Source organism: Lonchura striata, chromosome 1, assembly GCF_046129695.1.
Source record: "Lonchura striata isolate bLonStr1 chromosome 1, bLonStr1.mat, whole genome shotgun sequence".
Classification (NCBI taxonomy): Eukaryota; Metazoa; Chordata; class Aves; order Passeriformes; family Estrildidae; genus Lonchura; species Lonchura striata.
Genome location: NC_134603.1, coordinates 84,729,057 through 84,753,313, shown reverse-complemented (window position 1 = coordinate 84,753,313; position 24,257 = coordinate 84,729,057). Strand labels below are relative to the sequence as shown.

General features: G+C 40.7%; 1 protein-coding gene across 4 annotated transcripts in view; it reads right to left on the bottom strand.

Moving 5' to 3' along the window:
- Positions 1–24,257, bottom strand: part of SLC66A2 (solute carrier family 66 member 2) — an 81,035-nt gene that overhangs the window by 25,835 nt on the left and 30,943 nt on the right. For all 4 annotated transcript variants that reach the window (XR_013340485.1, XM_021553399.2, XM_021553397.2 and 1 more), the window contains one exon: positions 11,107–11,323. Coding sequence is in view for 3 of the 4 variants with exons in the window: in XM_021553399.2 (XP_021409074.1) it covers positions 11,107–11,323 (217 nt within the window). In the remaining variant the exon portion in view is untranslated. The remainder of the gene's footprint in view (positions 1–11,106; positions 11,324–24,257) is intronic.

Below are 24,257 nucleotides of genomic sequence, written 5' to 3'. Positions count from 1 at the left end.
CTGCTGCCCATCTTCTCTCCAACCACTTGGTACAGCCCACCCTGGGGCCCCACATCATGCACTGAAAGGCAGGTGATAAAAGGACCCGCTGCCATGCAAGGGCACAGGGAAACAAATCCCAGGGAGCAGCACTCCTTCCCATGGCTCACTTCCCGGCAGGATAGTTGGCCTGCCACATCCCAGTAGCTGCAGTCTGCCCACTGCCACATCACTGCAATGTCCTGCAAGGCCATTGCCAAGAAGTATCAACACAACGTCCCTGTGCAACAGCATTCAGTGCATTTCCTGCTCTAGTTGTAAATAACTTGGGATAAATTCAATTTGAAAGGTAATTAAAACACAAGAGGGAACAGAGGTTTGCTTCAGCACAGCTGTGTATCCCAAGGCTCAAAGCAATGCTTTTAAATCTTCCTTTCTTCTTGCCCTAGACAACCAAGAGATCATCAGACTCTTCATTCAACTCAAGGAAATTTGAGCACATTTTCCCATTTTCCCTTCACCTTCATATGATAACAAGTACATAGCTTCAGCACATTTCTAGTTTATACTTCAAAAACTCCAATTACCTCTTTAGTCAACAAACATAAAGTAATAGTCCCAGCTCCAGTGCTTTCCTTTTTCTAGATGATTTGAGTTCACTTGTCTTCAAAGCCAGCATCCACAATGACAAAGTCTAATGATGTTGCAGCCATTACTTTTCCTGAATAATCACATCCTTCAGATAGTAAAAACGCTTCTCACGTTCTAGGAAAACACTGGGGAAATTAAAACCCCAAACACATTAGTGGGTAAAATAAGAGTGATCACTGGGGGACAAAGTCCACATTACTGTCTGGAAAGGAATTACAGATATTTGCAAGAACAAAGCTTGCATTCTCCTCCAAAACATCTTAGCACCATAAGGAAATAATAGCAGACCTGGCAGTGTTAGGTCAATGGCTGGACTCAGTAATTTTAGAGGTTTCTTCCAACCTTATTGATTCTATGAAATAACCCCTTGCAAGCTCTATATGAAGGTATGTCACCACGCAGATCTTCATCTGAAATTCCAGGTTTCTCCATTTCCTTCCACATGCTCAAGTGCACACAGAGGTGCAGCAGTGTAGTTACTGGTGACAGTGAGACACTATACACCTCGATGCTGCTTCTTAAAGCAAAACCCTGTGGGAAGGCTATACTTTGTCAGCAAGTGCCACCACAAACCAACACTTTCTGAGCCACTTTCCACTTTGCCACTGACCCAGGGTGGCTTCAGAGCTTTGAAGCCCTGCTGTGGGCAGAACTGAACACTGCAGGGAGCAAATAAAAGCATCATGATCAAATCCCACACAGAGTAGCATGAAACAAATCTTAAAATGTGAGCCCCAGTATGGTTTTTGCAGTTCAACAAGGATAGACATCCCCTAGCCTATCTTCATTCCCAAACTCTTGCCATCTGCTGCCTTGTATGCTATGAATCCTGTTTTAGGAAATTCTCTAATACAAGACTTGGTATCTGACAGAACAAGGCTTCCACAACTATCCTGAAAGCTCACCTGACAATGCCAGGACATCTGGCTAGGCATGTAATTCCCTGATGTGATGCAGACATGTATCATTCCTAGCCATCCTCCCAGAAAAAAATTAAAGCCCTACCTTTCAGCCTTGTTCAAACAGGTTTTTTCTGATATCAAGACTTTTTTACTATTCTACTCAAGAATACTATGAGCACTTTCTCCCCATCTCAGTTTTTGGGCTCATCATTCAGTACATCAGTCTCTGCACTTCCCACTCTTCTTCTGTTTGCTTGTCCCTCTGTGTCTGAGGAGCAGGAGACCAAGCACACCATTACAGGTCAAAGATGAAACAGAAAATCTCTGCAGTCGACCCACTCACATCTGCCCGACTCCCATTCTCTACCCAGGTCTTCGCAGTAGTCTTTCTGGACCACCCTGCAAAGTCACTTCCTGACTTAAGGTTCTCTGTTCTCTTTTTAATGGTGTTCTGGCTCATCTGTTAGCTACTTAAATTACTCACCTTTCTGTTGACTTTATAGATCTTCATCACAGTCAGTATTATCATTATGGCTGTTTGCATCCTTGCATCTCAACCTACATTTCTTCAAACTCAAATCTCAGTTTACTTCCATTCCATATTTCTAATCCCATTCAGTCCTACTGCACTAAGGAAGACAGTTCTGCAACCACTTATATCCAGGTAACTTAATCCACTTACACAACTGGCTGTGGTTAATTCTAACAAAACAATACAGGTGCTGCAATGTCAAGAACTGAGGCACTTCTGTTCCCAAATTTGTTAGGTAACAGAGGAAGACAACATTTTTAGAAAACTTTCAGCTCTCAGGTGTCTTCATGACAGGCTCAATTCCCATCTTTTGTACCTTGACCTAACCTTATCTATGCAAAATACCTTGCATGACACTTCCTTGCCAGAGGAAGATGTCACACCTAAACTTAATGGAATGGTTTTGTAACAGAAGTACAATAAATTTTCTCTTGTAATTCAAATTCTCAGGGCACAGAGAAAAGCACCTACCAAGACAGCACTCATTAAACATGCCAGCAGAGCTTTATTCCTATTACTGCACAGAAGCCTTGAACTATTTGTAAAAGATGAATGCTTTCAGTTTGAAGTCATTTGCTTTGATTTTACTATTTCAACAGAGGGGATGAGGTGCCAAGGGAAGAGAAATGAGTAAGAGGTTCAATATGTGCAAGAACTTTAGCAGTCCACACTGTTCTACAAGCTTAGAGATGCTTAAGGTAAGTGGATACCACTGCTCAAGCTGTCAGAAGTGCTGGGAGGCTGAGGGAAGGAAGGTCTCCTTCCTGGGGAGGGAGCAAAAGGGCGACAAGAACTGTTTTCAGAGAGTCATACTGTGCTGCAGGTCTTGAGAGAACAGCTCTGGGGAGACACAGCAGGCGAGCACAGAGGTGACTGCAGAACAGACCCAGCACAGCAACCCACAGGCCACAGATCTGCAGAGAGTCAAGCAGAAAGTGCAGGCCCTTGAACCTGGGGCATCGATCACAGGTCTGCTCCAAGTGAAAAGAGAGTCTGGAAAAGAGGAGAGAATCCACTTAATTCCTAGGATCAGAACAAAATAGTTTCAGCCCATCTGTTCACTTGCTGACTCTGCCCTTGTCCTAAGAGCACTGAGACCAAGCCTGTTTATTTTCCTGATGTAGTAACACTTTCAAGGGAGAATAAATTAGAAATCTTCTGATGATTACAGGCTACTTTCTTTAATCTCTTAGCCTTAAAACAGGCAGATTTGAGAAGGGAATCTAATGTTCCTGTTCCCATTAGAACTACAAATGAAAAGGTAAAGAGAGAAGACAAGCAGTTTGTAGTAAGCCTTATAGTTGTACAAAAACCTCAACCATCCAGTCATGAAAACTGTTCACCGACTATTATGCAAACCTGGATGTGTATGCGAAGTCCGGAAATGAAAAACTTTGGAATATTTAACATAAAAACCATGCTAAAGAACAATAGCAACCAGTTAATCAGTGCCAGGAGCAGAAGATGAAATGTCAGCAGAGCAAAACAATCCAACAAGTAAAACTTCCCCAGAAAACTATGACTGCTGGCTGGAGCTACAGAAGCAATGACACAATTGTAGTCCACAAAGAAAACTAAGGATCTGAGTAAAGAAGAGCATTTAGGAAGGCAAAAAAAATACAATCACAGAAGAACAACAGTAAATTATATCGTTTAAAACAGGCAATTTGTAAGCACAGTGACAGTTCTGATTAACTTAGGGCAATAGGAAAGGCACCAAGACTAAGAAATGGGCTATACAACTCCAAATACAAACTACATTTAGGTAGAGCTAATAATTTTACATTTACTTGATTTGTAGTTCTGGCTCATGCTTAAGACCTTGATTTCGCTATTGGCTAGGGCCCCATTAATTTTTAGGTCCTAACTAGTCCCTCAAGAACTACTTTTTCATAACTTAGTCCCTATGATTGTCTGCACAATGCTCTATGCAATGAAAACCTGTTTCTTAGTAGGGTCAGATGATTTGAATCCACAAAACTATATTGGAAGTTGTTTGTTTGATTGAACTAAATAGCCCCCACCTCTCATACCGCTCTAACATGTTCTCTGTTTTGTCTGTTTAATATACAAAGCAGCTGCTACTTTAAGAATAAGAGAAGAAACTGCTTAACAGCACCTGGAGGGTACAATGCCAAAGCCTGTAGGAAACAGGTCTCTCTCTATTCAGCATCTTCCTTGGTATTAGTTCTGGGCTGGACACAATTTACTCCTAACTCAGGTCTCCACTGTACTGGTGTCTGCTTTGTGCATGTGACATGCTCAGGAAAGGAAATCTTTCCATAGGCATCCATTATCCCTAGTCTTATTTCTTTGATTTTGCTCTCATCCATGCAGTTTCACAGTGAGAAAAAGGAGCTGAACAGAAAAAAACCCTAACATTCAATATGGCCATTGCCTGCATCATTCCCTTTCAACTTCCCTTACTTTTAGCACTTTTTAAGTTCTTTTCCAGGTAAATTCTTTTATTCCCTTACTGAGCCTCCCCCAAAAAGCACAGATATGTAACAAAGTTGCCACAACAGATGTGAACTGCCTCCCTTTTTAATGGAACTAAATATATGTTGAAGAAGCTAATACATAGTTGGTGCCTGAGCAGAAACATCCACAAGTCTTGCTACCTCCCTCTAGCACAGGGTTTTGTTTTCTGTTAAATAGCATAAAGGAAGTAACTCAAAAGTTACTCCAAAGGAAGTAACTCACTGAAGCTGTTTTACTTATTCACAAATAAAAAATCTCTCAGGCTAAAAAAATCCCAAGAACCCACAGGAGTAGCATTTTTAGAGCACTTGCTGAATCGCCTCGAATCTAAAATCTCACTAAAAGAGATGGCCAGACATTGGTTAGCCAGTCCTGAATAAAGGCTTCAGTTGCTTCATCACAGCAATGCTAATACATTGTTAATACAATGCTAATACAATCTTAATATAATGCAAGCAGAAAACATATAGCAGGTTTCATTATTTCTCAGCTTTTGAATCTCAGAAGTCAAAAAATTTCTTCTGAAAAATGATAAAAAGAGCTGCATGTCTCATAAAGGAAAAAGTTATAGAGCAGTATTCAATAAAAGCAACCAACAATAAAATTTATGTCTCTAAGAAATACTGTCTTCTAGTATTTTTAATATTATCTGTAGAGGAGAAAAGTAAATAATATATTAAGTATATATATATGTTAGAATAATTTAATAAAATTTCTTTCATACTTCTTTCTACCACACTCATTTCACTGCATACATTTCAGATAAATGCTTGCTTGTAACTAGCTCACAGCTGCAGCACACCTTATAAAACATTTCTGAATGAAAAAGCTTATAATTTGCAGGTTTTGACTCCAGCAGCTTTTGAGACAAAAAATGCCAATTGTTTCTCCGACAAAGTGATTTGCGCTTTTTAAAACAAAATAATCACTGTGACTGACCCAGCACAGCCACAGGAGAGACTCAATTAATATTTTTCTTTCATAGCACAATAACCCGATTGAATGAAATCCTGAGATTTTCAGACTAGCTTTCCCAAGACAGTCTCCTATCAACACATAAGCAGAGTCACTGATTGCATTGGCTGTCTCCAGGCAGTGCCTCCAGCACAAAGTCAGCCAAACACAACAGTCCAAGTTGTGCAGAAAGAAGGTTCCTTCTAAGCAGACTGAAAGCTGTACATGAGCAAGAAGACAGACCTGGGAAATTGCTTGCAGAGGGACAACACAGGTTTGTGTCCCTGGTTGAGTCCTTCTGACCCTGCAGCTGCACATGCAGCCTGAACCAGGCACAGCAAGGGCCATCCCATGCTCAGAGTGCATCCAGGAAAGAGACAACAGTGCATACCAGGACCTCAACTACTGCTGCAAAAATACCTTGCTTTATTGAACCCATATGTTTCCAAGCTAACAACTGGGTATCCAATGGACTGTGGCTTCTAAGAATTCAAGATATGCAGTCTAGCTCTGTCCTACTGCTAGACCTTTTTCTTGGACCTGGGAAAATTGTGCCATGCAGCAGCTCTGACTGAGAAGAAACTGCTTCTCCATGGGGTTTGAGCAGCAGCTGGCAGTCAAAAAGGGTTACTGCCAGGTGATTTTGAGAAGCCTTTGCAAAAACTTTTCATGAAGGGCAGTTGTTTTTTTTTCTGGAGCAGGGCAGTAGACAGGAACACAATACTGTCCTGAAGCAAATCAACCCTCGTGCAGACCCAAGGTTAATTTGGTACTTGGGTAGGATCATACTCCTACAACTTGGGCATAGACCTTACAGAGGAATCCCCTTGTCCTGGTTTAGGGCAAATCTGGGAGAAAACCTCCAAAGGGGCTCCTCTAGAAAGCAAACTCAAGTGGCCCCTCCACCAGCTGGTTTGGGAAAAGATTTCCTTGGAGAAAAGTTTATTTTATTTAACAGCCAAAGCATTCACCAGCACACACACAAAAAAAAAAAAAAAACAAAAAGAACAATATTAAATATTAAAACCTCTTGCTGCTCCAAAAGAGATGACAAACTCAGAAAGTCCCCTCCATGGGCTGCAGCTCGGCTCACCCAGTCTCTTATCAGTCCCTCTGGCGCTGGAAATGCCACGGCCCAGACCCGACCCGGTGGGCCACAGCTGCGAGCTGCTGGTGCTCCTCTGGATGTTCAGTCCAGAGCAGGTTTAAACAGGTCCAAGAAAAAGAAAAACACAGTCCAGGGAACTTCTCTGCCTCAGCTAGCTAAAGACTAACTAAGAGCAAAAGCTCTGTCCCGCTGTCTGTTTGTGCTGCAGACAACACAGTCCAGGAGCAGGATGCGGGGGAGCCAAGTGCAGTTTCTGATAACAAACTCTGCTCTTCTCTCCCCACCTTCACTCTCAGAACCAGTCTTAAAGGTGCAAAACTTATTTCTGGGCTAAACAAACAAATGGGGATATGGGCATCATAAAGTTACCCCAGGACAACCCTCCATCCTCCTCCTTTGGTGGAGGGAGGTCAGACAGGATTTTGAGGAGAGCATAATAACAGCAGTGTCTCCCCTCAGAGGCTCTCCCCACACCTGCACAAAAGTACACACCAGCCCCCTACAGGAACTCCATAAAAGGTGTGTCCAACACAAGGATGGGATTCTCCCAATGCACTCACCTCTGTGTGCAGCAGTGCTGCTGCCAGATCCAGAGGCAACCTTCCTGCCCTTTCCACTGCCTCCTGCCGAACACTACCTTTTCTCACAAATGCAGTTTATTAGAAAGTGACTGGGAGACAACTATCTGGAAGGAGTGGGGATGCAAAGATAAATAACAGAGTAAGTTCCTGTCTGTATGTTTCCTGTCCCAAAACAAAAGCAGTTAATAAAACAAGGAGTATCAGATCCCAACTGCAGCATTCAGCAGCTCTAACTCCTAACAGGTGGTATAGGAGAGGTGTTCTGGATGTCAACTCTTGAAATATTTTATCACATAATATAAAGAACATTTACAAATTATGAACAATCTTTTAATGTCATAGTGTCTTTTTTTCTCAAATACTCAAAAACTCTTTAACTTTGAGGTAGCTTTTGTCTTTTCTAACAAAATCACTTATAATTTTAATCCACCCCAATAATTAAAGTAATTAAATTACTCTTTTACTAGGTGACCTGACAGAACTAGTTTTGTTATTGAAAAGAATGGAGATTAAGTGAATAGTTCTTCGATAGGTATTAAAACAATTCATTACAAAGCACTTCTGTCACATTTAGTACCATAATTTATATAACCACTACTGTACTATTCAGGTTCACAACCATTCAAAAGTACTTAAATACTTAAACAGAGCTCCAAGTTTCTATTAAGTACTCGTCCCAAAAGTAATCAGATGAATTGTCAAAGAGAACATGATGAAAATTTCCGTTGCTTTGACCAGCTTAGTTGTTTACTTAATCATAGGAAAATTTCCATCCATCAATCATCAGCCCACAAGGACATACTACACTATCTTCACTCCACAAAAGCTCTTACTCAGCATGCATCTCCTTTCTACTTTTATTGTTTCCATTTCTTTCCAACCTTTCCTTTGGTCTCTGCTCTTGTCAGAACAAAGGTGGAAGCTACAGGACCTAGCAGTAATAATCCTACAAAAAGAAGGAAAATGAGAAAAGAAGGGGAAAATGAAAACTTAGTAAGATGTGAGGAGCTCTATCCAGTAGAATAGAGCTATCAAAGAACCAGCAGACTCATTCTCAGGAGCACTACAAAGCACATAACTGAGATTCCTTGACTCCAGCTATGCTCTATAACAATAAACAAAACTGTCTAAGCTGCAGATGCTCTCTGGACATTTACCTCAGACACAGAGGACATTTTCAGTAGGGGACTTTTCAGGCAGTAGCAAATGGAAATACAGGGGTGAGATGATAGGACCCTTTCCAAAACAGACTCCCAAAGGGCATACTGGCTGCCACTACAGCCACCTCTCCCATTTAGCACATTTGTTTATTGGGAAATGACTGCTACCTCAAGTATGAGATGTCCTCAAACTTCTCACTTCAAGATGTGTTACTGAGGGGTAAGGGTTGTGGGTAGTGTGGCCTTTTTTTCAGAGCAAGAGTATCAGATGAGTCTGCCAGGATAGTCTGATCAGATGGGACCACATACAGAGACTTTATTCTCCATTTCTTTTTCAGCAGTTAACCTTTATGAAAGGACTTGTTTGCTAAATACAATTAATGTATCAGCTGCTCTGTCCCGGTTCAGAGACAGATGCACATTACAGCTTTTCTCAGCAAGCCATGAGGATCTGAGAACAACCACTTCTCTGCAGCAGTGAAGGCTGTGATCTTTAACAGGGACTACACTCCTGCACTGGGTGACAGAATTACTGAGGTTTAAGAAATTACCACCTCCAGTAAGGATGTGATGATTGATCAAAAGGTCACTATATAAAACAGCTTAATATTCATTGCTCTCCCCATTAAGCTTGAAGTCACAGAGAACTAGAAACTCATCTCTTTTTCTTTGCCACTGAGGCTTCTTAAGAGCATGGCTGGCAGCCAGCCATTTTGGCCCAGATCCCCAATGCAATTGCTTCCAACAGTGTAACCAACCACACACACGGTTATTTCTGCCCTGAGCTGTAAATAACTGCACAGAGCAGTGGTAATCAGCTAACCAGGACATCAGCCAGCCCTCACCTGGTAAATACCCATGCAAGTAGGCTGGCTGCACTGTTACATGCTCACTTCCGTGTTCAGGTGACTGGGGTCTCTTCTTGATATGATCTTAGAGAAGTGGGCACAGGAAGGGAAGCTCAGAGGAAGTATTTCCAACAGTGGAAATACTGGCAGTAGTCACTCACTCTCACAGAAACAACAGCCCAGTACTGGTTAGGGAACATCCAGTCAATTCAGGATTGCATGGTACTACAATGTGTGTGGCACCTGCAACATATATAAAACCACAATTAACCTGATAAAAATAAAGAGCACCAACATATGCGTGAATATCCTCCTACTGCAGTACAACAGCACAAAGTTGTGCATTACTTCATCAGTGCCCAGACCCATCAATGTCTAATGGCACACAAAGTACTGCTTCAAGAGTGGAACCAGAGAGAGGAATGCATTCTGGAACCATGGGCACAAGTGATAAGAAGTGTGGCTATGCTTGACCTGGTTCTGTTCCATGGCAAGGAAACATGAGTTTTTATGCTATTTTCTCTTGACTAAACACAAGTACTCTTTCGCCAAGCAGTCCTAGATAAGAATTCTGCAATTCTATGCTTAGCAGTTTACAAAGAACAAAGGGGTTTTTAAAATTATTTTGCTAATAGCACACACAAGAAATAGCAAAACTGAAGCCCACGTCCCCAGGAAGGAATTAAGGAAAAGCAAAACACTACCAGTGGCCATCATTAATATGGCATTTGATTCACAGATGCAAAATAGAAAATGAAAAGTCAAACCAGAGCATAAAAACTGTCTAGCAGGTAAGTTGATTTCTGGCTATCACAGGTACAGAATTTTCCAAGACAGTGGGTGTATGAAAAGTACCCCAATATTTTGAAAGCAAATTCTGACTCATTCCATACCTAAAAGGCTCCCAATCAGAAAATGCCTGAAGCATCCAAGCAACTTTCTGAACATTTCAACATTTCAAGTTAGAAAGGATCTCAGAGTACCTAGTATGAGAATGCTCAAGCCAAACAAGTAAAGCAAACAATGTGAACAGAGGACAGAATTGCTTTGGTTTGGGGGTGGCATGGTTAATTGTTTTGACAAAAGTAAAAATTATCCATCAAATTTTAAAAGGAATGAAGATAAGTAATAATGAAACTATGAAAGAGAAGACAGTCACAAATGAACACAGCACTCTGTGAACTGAATTTGCTGTTGTAGTGTTTCCACAAACCAGTGCACTGATGCACCATAGTGAAGGTTTCCTCTCTCAAAAAAGCTTCACGAGTTGCCTTTGTAATCTTAGTGTTACCATTTCAGTTATCCAATAAACAGTATGAAAAAATATTCTGATTTAATGACTCAAGAGTGGGCACAGATTGAAATTTTCTGTCCCACTGTAAAAGTCACATTGGAGCTTTCATAAATGTCAGTTTCAAGCTTCGACACGAAAATAAATACTGATTTCATTTGCTACAACTATAGTAATGGATTATGAAGACGTGATGAGCAGATATGTGAGGAAAAGCTAATTATATGAGTTATACTGATAGTTATAGGCTGCAGGCTCAAAATATTTTCATCCTCTTTATTACTTTTGATACGCAGGATCTCTTTAGACCATTTCTAATTACTGGCGTAGCACAGCTTGAGTAGAACTGCAACATGTTGCTAATGGCAACAGCAGTGGTTCCACATGTTTATTTAATTAGAACATGTTTCACCTTACTTCAGAGGTGACGTGGAACTCCCAATGACTTCAGCAGTGCTGCACCAGCTCCTACTGACAGAAAGCCTACTCCAATTGCTGCTGTGTTTTCAAGTAAAAATTGTAAAGAAGGCATTGCCCTTCCTGAAAAAGCATTCCCACACTGCAGAGACAACCTCAACAAAGGCACACACATGTGTTTGATGCAGGACAAGCACCGTACCTCATTCCTTCTGTAGATCTGTTCTGGTAGTTGCGGTACAGCTGCGGGACACCCAGCATGGCCTCAGTGAACACAGCAAGGAAGCCCAGCGTTTCCACAAAGAGGGAGGAGTCCAGCCACAGGTAAGTGATGTAACCAGTCACACCAGTGAAAGTGAGGACACACTGCACATAGTCTGTAAACTTGCTCCAATGCCAAAAATAGTTCAAGTCAAAATCTGCAACAGAACAGGAATGCAAGGAGAATGAAATGTATTTTCCCAAACAACTCAAAGTTAATCAGGGTGGAGTTGAGAACTGGGAAGCATGAGGGAGCCACAGTCTTTGGAGGAATAGAAAATGAGAGATAGGATTAAAAAAATAAAAACAAAACAACTAAACAAACACACTTGCAATCACCCCACCCCCCCCGCCCCCCCCACCAAAGAAAATCCCACAAAACAAGAAAAAGTAAGATTTCAAAAACATTTTTTTGGGTATGTTCAACAAAGAAACAAGAAAACAAAGGCTTGCAAGCCAATAAGGTATTTACAAAGATAACTTTTTTAAAGTAAGCATTTTAAAAATACCTTCTTCTATCAAACCTGAAGGAGTCTGGATACTGCTCTAGTAGAGCTGGCATAGGAAATGTTTCACAAAAGCCTCCAGTACTAATAACAGGCCCCAAGCACTGCAGTGCAAGTTCTTTCTCTTAGGTCATTATCTCTGCCTTCCAAGAGCCTCAATCCAAGCTGCTTAGAAGGTCACTTGAAGTCCACAGCTCTGTTCCCTGGTGCAGTGCAGCTGCCTATGGGGAAGGGCAAGACGCCAGTGCAGCTGCTACAGTTTTACTGAGACAGGTACGAGACTGAGACAAGATCTTCCCTGGGAAAAAGCCTCTCACAGACATCATCACTTTCACTCCTAGGACAAAACTTTGCTCTTGCCTTTGCCAGCACCAAGGAGTGCAGTTCTAGCACCCATTTCTGCATCCAACACTACAAAATGCTCAGTCACAGAACACAATATCCCCTCTTGAGGGAAGGAGAGAAGAACAAGCCAACCATGGCATTTGCTTGGTACATTAACAGTGTATCATTAGAAGACACCTAGCAGTCTTATTGATGAATAATAAAATACACAACCCCATAGCGACTGACTGTATAGCAACTTAATTTTTAACAAAAATGCTACAACAACTGTTCATTAGCAGGTGCAGTTCCTGCCTTCCTTTCATAGAAGCACCTACTTCAGACCAACTGGACTCTCTGAACTACCAAGGTAATGAACTACTCTCCTAGCAGGGATATTACAACCAGCTCAAAGCCATGCAACACACAGCACATCACTCGAAGATTTCCATCGCTGTAATCTCAGAAGTAATAGAGAAAGCTACATAAATAGTGCTACTGCTAACTCAAGCAAGGAAGACATCGACCTCCACTGACTAACACTAAGAGAAAATTCAGTGAGATGGGAATACAGGCGCTCAGCTGCCTCAGGATAGATAGTTACACCAAGTTATAGTTTTATTTTCTGCATCTCTTCATACCTTCGTATCACTATCAGTCTGTCTCTCAGACACACTTTATTAGCTATTCTCTTTTTAGTACTTAGCAAGCCCACACCTCAGGACATCTCCTGAATGTACCCAGCTGAATCATTTAATTTTGCCACCCAAAGAGGAAAGCACAACTGGCCAGGAGCCATACCCAACCTGCAGCATTATCAGCCATCACCAAGAATTGAGTAAAATTACCTGGGGCAAAACCATTGTCAGTGTAAATGTTGACTTTCAGTATTTTATGGTAGTGGCTCCTCAGCCTCAGAATTCAGGGACGCAAGACTAAATAGAAGTTAGACCCAGTGCTGGCATAGCCCAAACTACGTGAGCCTCTTGCATTTCTGGAGCATTGTGAAGGCCTTCCTTTTTGGAGATGAAGGGCCCATGGCCCTTCCTACCAGCTGTCACATTTGCCCTGCATACACTGTGTTTTCCGCCTGAGTTCTCCACACGCTCAAAGATCCTTTTCAAAATACCCATCCCTGGACATCAAATCCTAAATTCCCCAGTTCATTTTCATAATAGATATCAAAGAACTAAAACTACATTGAAGGAACAAAGTTTAGGAAGTTCATGAAACCAAAAAAGTCAACATTCCCGCAGCTATCGTGAGGCAAGCTACAAAATCCATGCAAAAATACTTGAGCATATATGAGAAAAACACTGTGTGAAACAGGATTTCAGCTGAAGCAGAAGAACTAATTACTAGCACAGACTCTATTTTGCTCAAAACTATCATGATGTTGCTACATAATCTCCATTTCACTGTAGTAGCTTAAAAGTTCTTGTTTCTTCAATAAATTTTGCTTGGTAAAGAAAGAGGGAAGAAGGGAAGAGAAGACAAAAGAGATAAGAGCAATCATAGCCTTGGTAACAGTTTTGCAGAGAAAAACATCTGAGTTATTGTAAAAACAGCCCAATATATAACCACTAATTGCTCTACTTAACAGATGTATTCTCCAGATGCAGAAGTCTATTCTAGGACACTAAACCTCACCACACTGCATTACAAAAAAAAGTAGAGAATGAAACACTTGATTTTCCATAATGGTTGTAGTTCCTTTAGTGCTTATCTGAACTGCTAAAATGTTTTGCCACATGATTTCTTCTTTTTAACCAAGGCTAAAGTTAATTTTTTTTAAGAAATGGCTTCAAAAACTCAGAGGGAAAGTCACACACCCATTCCTTCAAGGTCTGGAAAAACTGTGACTCATTTTTCCAAGTGGCTCCCTTCTCAAGGGGGTCCAAACACATCAGTTCTGTAATGGGAGTGATATTTTTAAAGAAATAAATGTTAATTCTACTGAACACAATGATGATATGTGCAAAAAAAAATTAGATACTTTAAAAAAAAGTAGTTTTTAAAAACAGAATAAAATTAATGTGTGTGCAAATCAGTCCTATTTCAAGAAAACGGGAAGAGAACACCAATCTGTGTCCCAGACCATGTCATCTGAGAACTGAACAAAGTTATACATATTATCATGAACATTATTCATGTTTAAATAAAAGTATGAATAATAAATATCCTATTGGGATTTTTGCTCCCCCCATCATCTCTTTTCCTTAGAAGGACAAAACAAGAAATCCCACCATACCACCATTTATTTCTAGAAAACATCTTAAAAACTGTCTAATGTGGATTCATATCTTTCTGCTCCCTGAAATGGGAAGTCACTGCCTGCACAGCTCACTCCATTCTGCCCAGTGAGAAATCCCTGACATGGATTTGTAACCACACTCAGCTGATGCAGTTCAAACAGTAACTCCCAGTCACTAACATCCTGTGTGGATGAGAATTAGCATTACTGTGGTGAAAGGTACTGTATTTTATTACCCATGGCTGAGCTCTTTAAACCATTCAGTGAAATGCATTTTAAGCATGTTAATCCATTGATAGATGAGAGAGTTATGTTGGAAAATCCTATTAATGCTGGGGGAAAGAACAGCTTGGTAGGTTTTTTGTGCACTGACTGGAGAAAACTCTAAACAGCTTGAGGGTGAAGAAAGATGAGATTAAAAGACCTCCTCTGGGAGGCACTTTGCATGTCAGAGATTAAAAATGTGAAGCAGGCAGAGACAGCATTGTAAATAACAATGGTTATTACCAGTCGGGCCAAAATGCAAGTAGTAAATTCAAGATTCTGGTGTGGGATAGATGCCAAGTGACACAAAGAAGAGTCCACAGTATCAACTTTCAAGTGAGGATGACACAGAGGTCCAAACAGTTCTGTTATTTTTAGACAAGAAACATTTTATACCAAGTCAGATACCATGCCAGTTCCTTTTGGGAAAGTGAAGCAAAGACTTTGACATCCTAAAAATTATTTACTGTAGCTCTCAATTTCTCTGACTAGTAGCATCTTATTTTGTGCCGTGACCTAATTCTGTACCTACATCCTTGCACTATATTCACTTACACTTGTCCTTAAGACATTTGACCCAGCTCCTCCATTTGGCTGGTTCCTTCCCAGTTTTGAGGTCAAGGAAAATCTTGTCATTTCCACTGTCTGTCTTTGCAAGGTGGGAGAGTTTGCATTTGAGTCCTTTGTATAGCTTTGACAAAGAAATAAACTCTCTTCTTCTTATGATGGCTCCTGGTTTTACCCTCTCTTCCCACTCCTTATTGAACACCATTACATCACAGTCACTCACCCAAACTGCCTCCCATAACTAAGCTCTTGACCTCCTGAATGAAAAGCACTAACTCCTTCTAAGAGCAAACTGAGCAGACAGTCTCTACCCCTGAGTGCCCTTCTAAACAGATGACTCAGTAGTTAATCCTCCTACTCCTTGGTACACAGCTAATTCTTATGTTTTGTGAGACTGTGGTGCTGTTCAAAGGATATCCAATTTCCATCATCTGGTTGGCAACCACCATGCCTGCCCACCTGACCTGCTCCTGCCACACAATCAAAGGAGTCCAGTCCGAGCAGTCAGATGTTCAACGCCTCCCTCAACAGCACTGCAATCCAAAACCTGGCTTAGATGCTGTGAAAGAGCCTGATAACAGTAATATATCCAACCTGGAACAGTTACAAAATGTAGTCACGGCCAGGAATTATTTCAGATTATTATCCATGGTCTGTTTCCTGTAAAACATACACACTTTGAAGATGCAGAGGCCACTCTGTGGCAACATTCTGTGCCGCATGTGGGTCTCAGCCACTGGGCTACAGTACAACACTCTCCCCTTCATTTGCTCTTCTGCTCATCTCCAGAACTCAAGGTCTCTGCTGTAAAAGGGGTTCAGCTCTGAGCTGCAGGCAAATATGCTGCTGCTCCTCATCCCGGTCCAGTTACAAGGGGAACTCTTTGGACAGCTAGAAGATGCAGACTTGTATCCCAGGATGACAAAAGAAACTAACTCAGACCTCTCACACTTCCAATGAGTGCTCTAAGCTATACAAAACTCCTGCACTCAGCAGTGGCATCTTAAAAATAAATTTTGCCACATTCTCTAAAGAGGACTTGCAAGGCACCTGCCACAAGAGGTTGGGCCCAAGCAGTAGGTTCTAAAGACTTTTACACTTCCAGTTCTTCAGCTGCAGCAAAGCCTCAGACATTTGCCTTAGGCATTATCTGTTTCCCTGGCAATCTTAATTTCAGCTGTCTCATCTAAAAACAGCAGCAGGATTGCAGAGAAGCATGCTGGCTAGCAGTCCTTACCTTGCTTATTCTGAGCAGCTCCCAGACAGAACCTGGGTTTCTCTGATGCAGTGTTCTGAAATTCCTGAGTACCCCACTGGGCACCCAGGAAATAACTGGGGTGATAAGGGCAGTAAGACTATACATGACTGGTACTGCCTGATCCAAAACTTTTCCTCTCACTCTCATCATCCACATATCCAGCTAGGCACCCTTTCTTTCCAGAAAGAAGAAGGAAGAAAGGAAGGAGCATTACAGACAGACAGTGAGAACTGATACATTTAGATTTTTTTTTCCTCCTTTTTTAAGAACTGACAGAAACCTGCAATGCTGTCTGAAGCCAGCATTTCCACTCATTGGGACTGAAAAGGGACTTGTTATCTTCCACTCATGATACAAAAGACAAGAAAGGAGAACTCAGCACGAAAAACTTCTGGCTCTAATCCAAACCACTGTCTTTTTGAAAGGATACTATTTATAAACAGACAGTGCTCTTCATCTCCATTCCTTCAGGCCCATGACCTAGGAATTTCTCAAACTCTGAATTACTTTAGGTATCTGCTCAGCCCTGACACTGCGCTACTGCAGCATTTCTCAAACATTGCTTTCTATCTGGTCTTCATACTGACCTGTACCCAAACATTGTCACTTTTCCCTCTCTAGCCAATGCAAGATGGGAGCAAAACATTATGGAGGGTCTTGAATCTTTACTGAAAATACCACCCCAGCCTATACCAAATAAATTACTCTCTTCCAATAAAATCCATTTTTGACATCCCCCGGCTCATACAGTGCCTTCTCTTGGCCACATCTAGACTAATGTCAGTTCATTAAAGTCACTCCTCTTAGTATCTGACTCTTCCTGAAGGCCCAGCATGAGTCCTCTAGTCAACAAAAAGTAACCAGCAGATTTTTATGTGAGAGGGGGGAAAACGTCAAATCTTAATTGCATAGAAGAAGGTTGAAAGCCTGACCTATACAAACCTTGAAGATTCATACAAAGAACTTTTGTTTTTAAAAGCTCAGTGGAGCATTCAGTACTTGATGGGAGACAGAACACCTGAGATTAGAAGTTCAAGTGTTATGAAATGTCCTCTACATCAAAATTATCCCTATCTCCCCTCAGTTATCTTCTCTACTTTGAAGGCAAGTACCTGCTTTAGATTTCTTTGCCTTATTTTAGGAAGCTTCACAATCTTCTAAAATCTTCAATGCTGGGTCTCTGTTTTGTCACATCAGGTTCATGTTTTTTCTCTCCTATCAAGATTATTACCCACTCTTCTTCCTCCTTCTCAAAAAGCACTACGTATAAATGGGCTGACATTTTTTCAGCACTATCCAGCCCATCCAGGGCTTCTCACTCATATTCTGCACTGTTCCTCAGAACACACCTACAAGCATCAGCAACTGCTCTAGCCTTCCCCTTTGGTTTCTGTAGGGTCCAGTCTACCTCCTCACCAAAGTTAATTAGCAATTGCCCAGTTAAGAAACACGTGAGTTACAACTACTTCAGAAAAATCTGACACAAATGCACTAGTACATATGAAAAAGTCAAATGATCCACACTCTTATTTCTTAATACCTTGCCTTTCCCATTAATGTGCTATTTCCCTGATTTTACAGCATTCAGTTTAAGGTAACCTTTGAATACCACTTAGCACAGAGGACCCCACTAGAGATAATTCATGATAACACCAACCTTGACTATTTTGCGACCCTTAAAGAACAGCAATTTAAAAGTTACAATTTATTCTGAAAGTTTTACCCCTGCTGCTAACAACACACATGACAATTGGAATGAAAAGCTAAATCAAAATATTCATACCCTGGGCACTTTCTGTGCAGCTGACAGCCTTTGCTGTGTTATCTGCAGTATAATTTGCTTTATGCACAGCTTCAGTTTATGGGAGTCTCACAGTGAAGAAGAAAAAAATGAAGAGAAAAATGCAGTTACATAAACCCACAAAATCAGGTTGACCTTTACCTCATCGTTGAGAATTTCTACTGTCTTACAAAAGGATGCAGAATTGTTTACATTAGTTGTGCTGCACTGATACCAGCCCTGTCAACATTTTAATTTGTGTGTTTATACCTAAATATGCCTGCATACATGTACATGTCTCTTCCTCACAGCACTGCTTATAGATAAGCATGCAAAAAGAAAGCAAAATTATAAAAGCAAGCAGGAGAGAACAAAGATTTTTTTGTCTAATACAGAGGAAGTTTTAGCAAGTGTAGTATCTGTGAAGAAGGTTCCAGCTGTTGGGTTTGGAAATTGTTGGTGAATGCCAGCTGAGCTGGGAAATCCTCATGGAGCAGTACAGCTCAGCTCAGCCATCTCTGCAGAATGAGTGTTACTAACCTGGGAGCAGCCAGAAGCAAACTCCTACCCCAGTCCCTCCAACAAAAAGCATGCAGAAGAGTACTCCGGACTTCTCTTCCAAAGCATGAACATTTCTTAAGTTTCTCCAGATGGAAGATGCTTTTGAGGCAACCCTGCAGCAGGTACACATGCAACCCCCCTACCACTGCACCTTGTGCAACATATGCTAACCAAATTCTTTGTTTTCCAAATCCAGCTCAGAGAAAGCACCAGGACTCTATTCATGGTGTACTAGTAGGCCAGTAAGATTAGAAGAAAAAAAGACAACAAACACCACACACATGCCAATATTGCTACAAGAGCAGGGCACCTAACTTAAGGCTAGGTATATCTAAATCAAGGTACTTAGAGCACTGTAGTCTCTCTGTAAAGATCTGCTTCCCCAGTAGCATCAGAACTGCAACTCCCTACTGTGTTACTGCTACTCTTGCCTATTCAGTATAGAAGTCTCTTCTTTCTATTCCAATGTATTGACTGTTCTTCTTAGTCACTATGTCCATAGATAGTCGCAACAGCACGCAAAAGCAGCAATTATGACCAGTGAAGGAAAACAACCTAACAGCTAGGCAGATCAAGGCGCTTGGAAAGCCTCTGGCTATGGCCCAAAGGATTCAGTGCTACAGAAATAAGCTCTGTATTTGAAAGGTATGAAAGCAGCATGAACAGCTTTAGAAGCCATGTAACTCACAAGGAGCTTGGACCCCAGGAGGAAATTCTCCTCTAAAGTTGCAGCAGTGGCAGTGAAATGGAAAGCCCAGGGAATGTCACAGCAGAGTTTTGATGGCTCTGGGCAGCCTCTCTTTTCACTACAAATACTCCCAATTCTGCTCACCTCCTACACCAGGAGCATCAAAAACCCCAGAGCAAGTCAAACTAAAGAAGTGCCCCAACCCTTCACCCTCAACAGAGCTGTGAAGTCAGGTCTTCACTCCCAGCCGTGCCAATGATGGAGGTGGCAGATAACAGATAAGATCACTCTTTTGGCCAGATACGCCTTTCTATGCTAACTATAGAAAGAGACTTCTTTTACTGACAGCAAGATAAGCAGGATCTATGAGAATGTCACAGCAAGAAGAACATGTAGTACCAAGTTTCTATTTCTACAATAATTTTAACAATATTTTACACTATCATCTGCATAGTTTATCAAAGATATCACCCACAGCCCTAGCAGGCAATATACAAAGGCCTCCAAAAAAGACAAAAATTGAGTAAGTTAAGCATTGTAGAGCTGGCAGCCTTGGCTCTAAAATTCTTGTAGTTGAGAGTTATAAACTCTGTATGAATACAGTTTAATTTATTTTGAATAGTACTGGAACTTAATCTTTGTAGCTTAAGTCTCAGAAGATATCAAGACTACTATAACACTAGAAACAATATGCCCTTTCTCATTTAAAGATTGCAATTAAAGAAATGAATAAAAGTCCTTCTAAATATTACAAAACCCAGCTGTGCATAAGACCAGATGCAGTTTGACTCAGATTCCACCATGCCAGAGATTACAATGCCAGGTTGCATGTATAATGCAGCAAGTTACTCCCAGAAACTCTGAAAGTAACTGCCAAGTAAGACTTTAGCACCATTTGAACTGCAGATCTCTGAGAAAAATGCTGGTAAGTGATCCCCCTTTTTCCAGCCTTGTCTGAGCTTTACTTGTCTGAGACCCTATCTCCTCTGTTGTGAAGACACCACAGAAAGAAGCATTTATGATTTTTTTCAGACACCCAAGTCAAGACATGCATAAATACATATATAAGTATGTACACAACACAAAGCTAAACACTCTTCATAAAAATACAAACTCATCTCCTCATTTAGAAATTTTGGGGGCATGTTTAATCCTTGTTTCCCAGGTAACCCACCACAGTCAAGACAAATTCTAGCCCCCAAACAGGCCGTAGTAATTTAGCGTCTAAGCAGAAGAATGCCCTCTGCAGCTGCCTCGTTTGCTAAAACAATGTTGCCTGCTAAACATCTCTAGGCTATTACCTCATTAGACCTCAGAGTAACCCATTTTAGTATTGTTAAGCAAATACTTTAAAGTTATCACAAGCGTGGACGAAATTGTAGGAAGCTTTCACCTCTTGTTTCTCACTTGCCTCTCTCCTCTGCCCAGTCCCTGCTACACATATGAAAATGTCAGACAAGTTTTCTTTAATTATCTGAACTGCATTACAAAGATGCTACTATCTCAAAATGATGGCACAGTCTACTCCATTTCATAGAGCTTCCTTTCAGATATCTATTATAGTTAATAAAAATAAGGTAGGCTGGTGAAAAAGAATCCCATATTCAAAAAAAGAAATTGTATTTCTCAATTTTTTTTCTATGCTAGAATAAAAAGAAAGACTTTGGGAAATCTGAGGGAGGATGAAGAGAGAGGCAAACATACAGATGGGATCTGGGAAATCAGTTTAAGCTTTTAATATCTCTGATTTGAATTAAGGACCTTCGAACTAAGTTTTTCCATGTCCCATGGCAGTAGGTCACGAAGCTATTACCCACTCAGGTCTGGAAGCATCTCCTATATTCTGACCAATTTTGACCAAATTCATTAGCATAATTTATGTTTCTGTGTTTGTGAAGATGTGAACATTCACTGGTAACAACCTTTATCACCAACAACCAATTTACAAATTTCAGGCCATCAGTAGCAAAAAAAAAATCTCAACTTATAACTTCTCATCCACTACAATAAACATCATTTAAGTGTAAAGGTGACTATGGAAATTCATCTGCTATTTAAAAAAAAAATATATATATAAGTAGATAAAGCTGGCAGTTATTCCAATCTTCATGCAACTTTCTAGGGAAAAGGGAATAAAAGGATTTCTGGTAGCAGGTTTTCTAGAACCTCTATGCCTTCAGTGTCCCCTCACAACCATTAAACCAAAGCTCAACCTATTTATAACAAGTCTGCACAAATCTAAATTACTGTATACGAGCAGAACAGCAGGAATTTCCACTGCACTAGCAGAAAGAATTTAAGAATTTACAGGATGGGAGATCAGTAAAGAGTTTCATTTGAGTGCCTGCAGTCTGCCTTACTGATTACAGCACTTGTAACTGGAGGAGGCAAGCGAGACAGAGCTTTCCTGAAACAGAACTTTCCCTTCAATTTCCTAGCTGTTTACTTTGACCAGAGATAAATCCCTGTTTTGACAAGAGCAGTGTTTTCTTTATGTAAGGTGCACTTCTGAATATGACATTTTCTGAACACCGTGTGCCTGCAGTTCAATGCTCCAAAGCTAAAAACCCATCAAGATACAGATCAAAAGGCAGCTGATTTAAGTAAGTGGCTCTGTAATGAAGAGTTTGGTGGTGACATAGGTGTGCATTCACAAATTGTTCCCATTTCCCAGCAGAAGTTTAAGCTCCTCTTATCCCTCTCAATCTCTAACAGGATAACTCTTTAGCTCCCAGAAGCATTTCCCACTGAAGCCACAAAATGTGTGCTTTTTAAGCCTGCATTTTAAGCAGGATTGGTTCACTTATTAGGTTCAAAACATTATCCCAAAAACTGTTCTGTCAGTACAAGTGAGGGGGCGAGAACAAGGCAGGGGAAAAGAGGATCAAGAGTATCTTCAGCATTGCTGCTAAGCATCCTGGCACCCAGCCATTGCTAGAGTCAAAAGACTTTGGCTATTATGCCCCTTTAGAAATATTTTTACTTTTAAAAAGGACAACAAAAGACCTTCAAACCAAAACAGGCAGAAAAGAGTGCACTGAAAGTGTTCACCAGAGAGATGACTTTGCCGCCACAGGGCAAAGTCCTTTCATCCCTGGCCAAGTGATTCTGGGATTTGCCCTCCACTGCTGTTATCCTTTTCACACTGCGTACTCAGAAGTGCAGGGGATGTGGAGAATGATGCCAGGTGAACCATAAACAATGAGCTGCAAGCAACAATCCTATCCACAAAATCCTCATTGCATTTCTGAGTTCTGCTGTGAAGAAATAGTAAATTTCTTTCAAGAGTGGCAAGTTATTTAACATCTACTGTACACAAACACTAAATTAGTGTACAAGACTATTTTAAGCCATTTCCATATTAAGTTTGCTCTATTCCCTGAGTGCAGTTACTTTTCTACTACAACCTACTCTCAACAGGGGGTGAAGAAAGGCATTAGGGAGTAAATAGCAGCTCTGAAGACACAGTAAGAAATCTAAGGCAGAAGACATTTTCTTAAAATAACTGCTCCTGATTTTTACATGCCAAGGGGTGAAAAGACAAGAAAGGGCAGCAATGGAAAACCCTGACAAAAGCAAGGAGTCACTGCAAGTTTGTCATGGTTTGTATAAATGGACAAAAAAAATGGGGCTGATGGGAAGCAGAGAAGTTGAAGACCAGCAACTGGCTTTTTCCAAAAGGCTATACAGACTACAGATAAGGAGGGGAAAAAAATTTACCTACCTGCAGTTTGTGACACTTCCAAAGCAACCTACTAAAAAGCCACTTTAAGAAAGAAGAGGATGTCATAATTTTTCTCATCATGGAGATAAATATCAGGTTTTAAAGATTAGCTACACACACATGCTCACACAAAAAAAAAAAAAAAAAAAAAAAACACAGCAAATTTGTAAGGGCTACTGAAGTGTGTGTAACACCAAGGCAGTCTATGTATTTTAAAACAGCAGCACTGGTCCTGATTTTGATGGGAAAAAAATCCTGACACTCATACCTTACACAAACAGAGATGTTCTGAATATTTAAAATGTTCCATCTCCCAAATTCTCTTCAGACTTCTGAGCTGCAATGGGTAATAGTAAAAAAGACAGCTTTAAGCAGCTTTTAAAAATAAAAAATGTTTCCATGAAATACTCAGGATCTGTCTTCCTTTCACAGATTTCTATTTCTCCATGGAATTGGTCAGGATGAACAAAACCCTTTTTTGTAAACGTACAGTGCAAGTAAAAATAAATCTGTCAGAACTGAATTCTGGGATTTGGAATCTTTCCCCCACCCATGGGAGGGGACATAGGATCCTGATGCAGAGATGTAATGCATACTGATCACAGAGCAGAGCAGAGAAAGTAGGGCACATAATAAATGCATGTGAAAGGAGACTTTCATAACTTCAGGAATAATTAAGTTGAACTTCAGGAGTTGTTCCCACCTATAGTTGTTCCAGCTGTTTCCTTCCCACATGGAGGGAAACATGCTGTTTACTAGTAATCGTGGGAGACGGTGTACACCCTGCCCCTCACCATAAATTCACAATTCACTAAAAACAACACCTTTTCTGCTGCTGATTTGAGACCATACACACAAAGACCTAAGTTACATCCTTTCCTCACAACCTTGCTCAGTGTTATGTCATCTCCTCCTACAGACAGAGACTGAACACCATTCTCTTAGTTACAAGATAACATTCTGAAGCATAAAACAAAATCAAATTTTGAAATTGATTATGCACCCTTCTGATGAGATCTGTATTTGCCAGCCTATTAACATCACTTAAATCACTACTGCATAGCTCTAGTGAGTCAAATACTACATCTGAAGAATTACTGACTGGTGCACTGGAGCCAGATCTTAGAAAGCTTTGTCTACTTCTGCAACAACAATTTTTATACTTT